This window comes from Pygoscelis adeliae, unplaced genomic scaffold, assembly GCF_000699105.1.
Source record: "Pygoscelis adeliae isolate BGI_AS28 unplaced genomic scaffold, ASM69910v1 Scaffold22, whole genome shotgun sequence".
NCBI classification, from domain to species: domain Eukaryota; kingdom Metazoa; phylum Chordata; class Aves; order Sphenisciformes; family Spheniscidae; genus Pygoscelis; species Pygoscelis adeliae.
The window spans coordinates 253,632-261,683 of NW_008824350.1; the positions used below are offsets into that span (position 1 = coordinate 253,632).

The following is an 8,052-nucleotide window of genomic DNA, read 5'->3' on the forward strand; positions in this document are numbered from 1 at the left end:
TGCAACAAGGAATAAGACAACAAACCACATGTTATCAAGACTGATAGGTAACATTCAAGTCCTGTTACCCTTGGGTTGGATTTGAACTAGTCGCAAGGAATCCCTGCTTCTAATTTCTGCCTGTACTTCAAAAAAATAAACAAGGAATATTGTCCTAGGAACAACTATCCAGAGACCATGTGAAAGCCAGCTCTATTAGTATCTTTATGAACAGAAAAAGGCTTAACAACTGCATAAAATAAATAAGCAAAGCTATAGCAGAGTTTGGAATTCTTTAGAAAGCTAGAGCTTTGAATCTCAGGATACCACAAGCTTACCTTGGTGGTCCAAAAAGTAGGAGAGGTGAACACCTTCAAAGAACTGGAAGGGAAGAACTACTGACTTGACTGAATCAGAATTGTTGGGGTTTGAGCTCTGTCCTTACCTCTTTCTTTAACCTTGACCATGCCACTTTGCTGCTAATCTTCTGTGCCACTTTGTGGAACACAAACATGGTGACTTTTATAAAGCACTTTGCTAACTGGCATGAACACCCTCAGCAAAATCTTTCAATGTAGTACAAATAACAAAGGTATTTTGCTGAGCCAGTCAAAAAAAAGAGCAAATATGCTTTTGCTAGTTCTCTGCAGCATTAGTTAACTGGCATTATTCCTATAGCAATGCTGGCATATCTAACATTGACAGACAAATAGAAACAAAACAGGACCAGCTTCATTATTTACAATACTTCACTAAAACCAACAGGACTACCCTTTTTGATCCTAAGCATTATATGCCAAGCACCCTCCTCCGGCCAGAAATGAGACTCAAGTCACAGGTAAGAGAAAGGGAAACTCTACGAGCGGTGCTAAACACAGTGATGTTGACTTCAGTGGGCATTCCTAGTTGCTTTTTTTTGATAGCTCAGTATTTAGATTATTTAGGAGCCTTCACATTGGGAGAGGCCTACTACCAATTCTGTAACATATGCTCAGTGGAGCACCAACACGCAGCTGAAGAGGGAAAGGTTAGCAATATCACCAGATGAAGAGAAGAAAAAGAAGCCAGAGAGGATTCTGTCAGATCAATAAGATTAGTTTTCATACGGAATAAGTTAAATCTCAAATCAAATGCCAAAAAAAGAGAAATACTTATCTCCTCACATAGCAGAACAAAATAGCTTTCCTGAGTTATCTTCTCTCTCCTGTGTAGTTATATGACTGACACGCGAGTTGGTAATGCCACTGGAACACTCGCCTACCAGACTCACTGCCAACTGAATTGACACTGAGCAAAAGAATTTCAGGGTCTCTAAAAATAAATTACAGAACAAATAGCACACCTGTGAAGATCTTTATGCACTCATTTCCTCATAGCATCCCCAAAGCAATGAAACAGGCAGTCCTCAGAACCTCCAAGATTAACAATAAAAATCTGCCTCAAACAAACACGTACTTAAAACATACAGGGCACTTTTCCTACACTCTAAATGTATTAGCATTAAAAATGTAAAGTTATGATAATAAAAAGGAGAAAAAAATGAAGGAAAATGATGAAACAGAAAAAAAGTCCACCTTCTTGGTTAAAAGAAGGAAACCAGACAATTGGTTTGGAAAGTGCTTTTTGACAAGGAGCATCTCAAAAAACAGACACCTCTGGAATCTTCAAATCATCCCCTGAAGTTCAGTCCCTATACAAGACGAAGTTACCTCCCAAAGCAATCAAAACCTTCTGTTCTTTACTATGCCATCAGAAATGTTGAGAACTATTCTGAGCATTGTTTTGGTACCTACTACTTGAGTACACAAAGCTGTAATAGTTTGGGTTAAAAAGAATTTTTTTTTCAAATCCTTATACACATATAATGGGGTAATTTCTCAGACTTGTATTAAGGTGCCCACTGGACGTATTTTACTGTTCAAATGACGTGACCTTCTTAAAAGGTTCATCATGAAGTACTGTCCTTGTACATTCTGTATCTGCCTATAGTCAGACATCTGAAAGCAAGGCATTCTCCGATTTTCTTCTATTCTAGTAGAAAATTTGATTTTAATTAAGGCAACTTTGTTCTTTCCCACTCCCTCATTTTGTTCCCTAACTCCCAAACTAACTCACCCTGCAGCTTCAGATGCATAGTGCAGGTCTCAGCTGGTGCTTGAAGGCAAGATGAGTTGTATGAGAATCACTATCTATTACTAAACATAGGCAATACCAATCAGTAGATCAATACAGCTGATGCTCCCATGACAGCTCTACCATACTTGTAGATGTTTAGTACATGAAAGAAATGTGTCTGCAAGAATCTTTTCCAAGTTCTTGCAAGCAGAAGCTGTTCCTTCTTCAGAGAGACATCGCTGCCTATCAGTTGGTGGGTGGTAACTTGTGCAAAGAAAATGCTACAAGCTTGTAATTCTACAGGCACAAAGCTAACATAACTTGTTCTCGATTATCCACAGTAATTGGGAAAACTCAAACATCAGAAAAACACAGAAAATGCAAACCATATATAAACCAGGATGCAATAACGTACTTAGTCCACTAATCTTTATAAAACTTGTAAAAAGCTTTCCACAGAAAACAGAGCAGAGAAATTTCCAAGATGCTTATTACATATAATGGAAAAGAGATTTCAGCAATGCAGTGACAGAGTATTCAGGAAAGACATGACTTGGGCAGTCCAAAGTTGTTTATCCTACAGATAACCATGAGTTAAGTCTACCTGCATGTATAGGTAATATACACTTTTGGGGAAAAAAAAAAACAAAAACCAAACAGAAAAGACTGACAGTCCGTCCCTCCCCCCCAAAAAAAAAGCTCCACCATTGTCATAATCTAATATTTATGATACTTGCTTTATAGATACACCCAGAAAAGAACATATATTTTCAAATGTTTAAAATTGTATACATTTTTAAAAATTTCTCTTCCACCACACACCACAGAATGAAGACCTGTATACTGCCAAACTAAACAGCTGTTGTAATATGTCAAGCCCATACCTGAGTTTACTAATTCATCTTATTTCAAAACAGAGTTACAAAACAATTAATCTTCCTTAAAATATCTGAAGTCCTTCCCTCCAGTACCAGCTCCTACGTTTATCTAGTTTCCCAAATGTAAAACTGCTTTCCGCAGACTTAGCTGGGCTAGAATTGTCCTATACCCATCACTTCTGTTCTAGATCTTATGGTATCTTTGGTCAAGACCACCACGTAAATTCTCTACCTCTCCCCTCCAAACATAGGACATCTTTGAATCCTTCCACAGGCATTCCCACTCATTCTTCCTCTTTCTTTACTATTGCTTCCTCCAAAATGAGGAAAATTCTAGTAATATACGTAGCAAAACCCTCAACATCTCACTGACAATTTACAGCGCAGCACAATTACATACTGCTGATTCACTCTGACAAGAGACATTTACTCTTGCTGCTGACAGTACAGATGTTTTCTAGCATCCATATCTGTGTTTGGTTGGTGACACTGTGCACTGCTGTCCCTCTAGTTGGCCTGGTTCTCTGGTTGATATGTTTCCCTTTTACAACTAGCGGTCTCTAGTCTGAATAAAACAGTGAAATAGCAGGAGATAACAGCTTTCTATCTTAGCAGTAACTTTCATTCTAAATCTCAGAAATGTTCAGATCACATTAAGCAATAAAGTCTTAATGGCCTGTTAGCAAAATAAGCAAGTAAATATTTTCTTAGGTAAGGAGGAAAGGCCCAACACTTAAAGGCAACTATTTTCTTATTCACAGCTGCAGCCAGTCATCCATTAACCAAGCCAATCAATCCTTCATTTTACAGCATTTATCAATATGCCCATATATACTGCCATCTCTAAGGGAAGGCTTTAGATATTAGGAAATCTTTATAGATGTTAAGATTGCCTTACTCTAACAAAAAGGGAAACTTTTAGTAGTATAAGAATAATATTACAGAAACTAATTTGAAAGCTCTCATAGTTCCTATTTTCAAACTCACTAAGAAGAGTTAATAATACTTTTTTTTTCCTTCACAACAAACTATGTAAATTCACTGCCACAAGATTTGAGGCCAAAAAAACATAGGAAGATTCTGCAAGGCCTGGAAATTTCCAGCATTGTAATGGTTAATGCTAGCTCTAGTGAATCTATTTAAGATATTAAAATTCCCATCTGTCAGACCTCTTTGCTAGATGTTACTGCCCTCAAAGCAAAAGAGAACATGTGCCTGCAACCCAGCCACCCAGTTCATAGCGCTTCTTATTAACTCAAGCCATAGATGAAAATGAGTTTGTACTAACACACCTATCTAAACCACTGCAGCCAACATGCAGGTACATGTTTGCTCTTGCCAGCTAGACATAGACAAGCAGAGAGAAAGGCTCAACAGCTGCATGCAGGCATCAGGAAAGGAGATGATGATCCTTAAACCACTGCAGCAGTTTGCTCCCACACTCATAAATAATGTTCTATGCATGCGTTTGACTTCAAGGCAATTTTAAGTTTGGATAAACAGACACACTACAAAAACAATACCCAAGTGGCAGACAATAATGCTATTACTATTACATAGTAGCTATTCACCATGATTTCCAGAATCGTAACTACCAAAGTTCAGTCCCCATGCTCTAATGGGTCAGCTGCATCCCATGTAAAGAACCACAAACATCAACTGAAGTCCTGGGTGTACAAGGGCACCCACTGGGACATTTCATTTACCTGAGTTAATGTTTCTGTCAACACCAGCTCTATGAGGGATAGAGAGACGATCCAATTCAGCAGGGATGGGTTAAAGCTCCCATAGAGACTTTTCAAGGAAAACAGGCTTGCATCTCATCTATACAGCAAAATCTAGCAAGTAAAATGAAAGCTTGGGAGCATTTATCTTTCCAAAGGAGCATTTATCCTTCCAAAAAGTGGAAGAATACACATTTTAAGTTCAACAAGACTTTCCAACATACAGGAGTCTGCTGAAATGCCAATAAAACTGAGACACTGTACATATATGAACTACTAGAGAAGTATGCTCCATTTACAGTTGCTTTTGCATCCAATCATTTAAGTTGCTTCTACAAAGTGAAAGCAGTTACATGTTTCCTGTGGTCTGGAGCACCATATTGTAGAAAAAGAAACCCCTCTGGGATTGAGTTAGAGGATACAGTGGTTCACAAGAAAGGATTGCTAAGTTAACATTACTCTCCTCTTTTCTTTGTACGATTTCTTTCCAAAACCGTATCCCAGCACCCTGGCTGTTCACTGTGTAGCACTTACTGTTGCTGGACTTGAGGTCACGGTGAATTATGGGAACAATTGCTTCCTCATGCAGGTAGTTCATTCCCCTCGCAATCTGTACTGCCCAGTTCACTAGTATGTCAGGAGGTATCCTTTTACCAGACAACACTCTATTTAGCGATCCTCCACGGGCAAACTCCATGATCAAGCAAAGATTAGGTTCCTTCAAACACACGCCCCTGAGGGCAATGATGTTGGGATGCTTTAACATTGCAAAGAGCTTGGCCTCTTGGCGGACATTCTCAATGGTCTGGCTGATGTCCTCATCAGGGTCATAGCGAGCTGCCTTGACAGCAACCTCATCTCCTATCCATATAGCTCGATACACTTTTCCGAAGCCCCCTATGCCAATGATTTCCTCCAGAACAAGCTCTGAGAAGTCGATCTCCAGGACTAGGGAAAAAGGAAAAAAAAAAGTGTAAACATTTAGCAACCACACAGCTGAAGGTCCATGTTGCCCAACATCACCCTTACCCTTGGAAGAAGGACCAATTTTCACTCCAAAACAATACAAATGAAAGCAGCAGTCCCTTCTGACAATCTTTCATTGCCATATAGTGTGGTAAAACAGATCTTGCAGTATCATAAAACCTGTATGAAGTACCCACAGTGAATGGTGACGAATTTGACCTAATGGTGGTGAATGACACGCTTAATAAAATAGTCTCCTTTTAACACACTTAAACCCTTATAACACTGACAAACCCTTAAGGATAAACCCTCATTTCCCACCGTCAATGACAGTACAAGATTCCAAAAAAGAAAGACACACTCACAGGCTAATCTTCACTGACTTCACTATACAGTGCTTAATGTGACATAGCTAAAATTCAACACAAAATGCATCTGCTCCTGCATTTGTCCTTTATTTCAATGTCTTTTATTCAGCTGCCACTAACAATCTTTTAGTCCTTCCCAAATCACACTTATTCTTCCACACCTCTACAAGCTTTGCAGATTCATTCCCCACAAGAGATCTGTTAACCAATTCTAACACTACTGACGACAGTGTGACAAACAGATGGATCAGACCATATACTGAGTATGCAGAGCTAGCAATAAGAAAAACATTTTTTGATTAATGCATACTGCATTTTTATTACAGAAACTATATGAAATAACAGAATCATCATTTTCCATTCCCATGCACTCACAGCTATACTTTACAGGCTGCCACTGTAACTGGTGGCTACTTGGCGTTGTATAGTAAAAAACTACAGATGCAGATGTCTTAATTCAGCATATAAATTGCATCTGGAGCAAAAGCAGTGAGAAAATGTACAGTTGTACAGGATACACTAAACATAGTTTATGCTCACAGCTGGCCAAAAGAACCCATCCAATACTGACTAATGTAGAATGGAAAACCCACATACTGACCGATGAAAACATGCTGACGTGGCTGAATTTGTAGTAGTGGTAGGCCACTGGTGAGATACCACTGATGTTATTCTGTCCGATATTTTAGTGGCTACCACTTACAGTCAAAGAAGTTTTTTAAAGTTTTAAAAGAAAAATACCATGATGCAAGGATTTAAGCAGAAAGTCACCAAGACTTTTAATACTTTCCTGCATTTGAAATGCCAGATCTGACATGGTTCCCCTGCTCTGTCTAGTAGAAAGGAATGTAAGTCTGTAATGGACTTACTTGATGTAGGTATTAATTCAGAGTACTGTATTATATTACTGGGGCTTGTAGTTATTGACTGTATACATAAAACTCCCCACTGTTTTTAAAAGAAATTACGTAGTCATACAATGCAAGGGAGCAGGTTAGATCCCGCTTAAGTAAAATATTTTACTTATTCCAATCAAATGTCGTTCCTAAGTCTATAGTACAAGACGTTGTCACAAAACTGTATGGAGTTAATACGAACTCTACTGTCCACAGCTGCAGACTTTTCTTGGGTTTTTTTGACTGAGCTCTATCTTCCCTGAACATGATTTTTAAAAGTCTGGCTTACTTTTCTAAGTCGGTCAAACCTATGAGCTAGGAGTTGACGACATATAGGGATTATATCATCAACCTTCCTATGCAGTACAGCCAATAAATTCAAATCCTTAGCTACTGTAATAAGGATACCTGTGCTCTTTTTCCTAGTGTTCCATGAACAAAAGATTGATGGGAAACAAGATAGAAAACTGACCAGGAAAGTCTTCCCAAAGGAGGAAAGGCCCTTTCCAGTCCAGAACACAAAAGAATTTATTTGTCTGTTACTGCGGGTACATCTTTTGGGTAACACTCTGAACTTCAAGGATTTATGCAACAGAGAAGGTTTCACTCCTAGAGCAGCAGCCTTGGTGTTCAAATGCTTATGAGCTAGAGATTACTAGAAAAGATGAAGGAGTAGATTCTGACCAGGAACACTGACATTTTAGAACAAGACCGTAATGACAATAACTCCAGATATGAGACTACCCTGTCGCTGAGAACGCACGAAAGGAGCTGCTCTGGTATTTCTCACTGACAAAAGAGCTAAAGAAATCAGATGCTGAGTCCTATCGCCTTCAGTCAGTAGAATTTCAGCACTGGTAGAACGCTCCCTTCACCTGCTCCTAGGGACAAGGTCAATCGAAAGACTGAAAACAAACGCGTAAGCCACAAAGCGAGATCGACAGACCGTCCCCCGAGCTCCCGACACGCGACATTCCGGTGGCGTTCACAACCCGTGCTTTCCTCGGGCATTTCACGGATTCAGAAGGCGCTCAAGAGGCGTTGAGCGAGCGCTCCCCGCCGGCCCGCAGCTCAGCGGGGGAGAGGAGCGGCGCGGCGGCGGGCAGCTCCGGCGGTGCTGAAGGGA

At 39.6% G+C, this 8,052-nt stretch overlaps 1 protein-coding gene across 1 annotated transcript in view; it reads right to left on the reverse strand.

The window, feature by feature from the left end:
* MAP3K9 (mitogen-activated protein kinase kinase kinase 9) overlaps window positions 1-5,638 on the reverse strand; it is a 68,141-nt gene extending 62,503 nt beyond the window's left edge. The window contains exon 1 of the mRNA XM_009319177.1: window positions 5,231-5,638. Within this exon, the coding sequence (XP_009317452.1) occupies window positions 5,231-5,462 (232 nt within the window). The 5' untranslated portion in view covers window positions 5,463-5,638. The remainder of the gene's footprint in view (window positions 1-5,230) is intronic.
* Window positions 5,639-8,052: the final 2,414 nt, after the last annotated feature.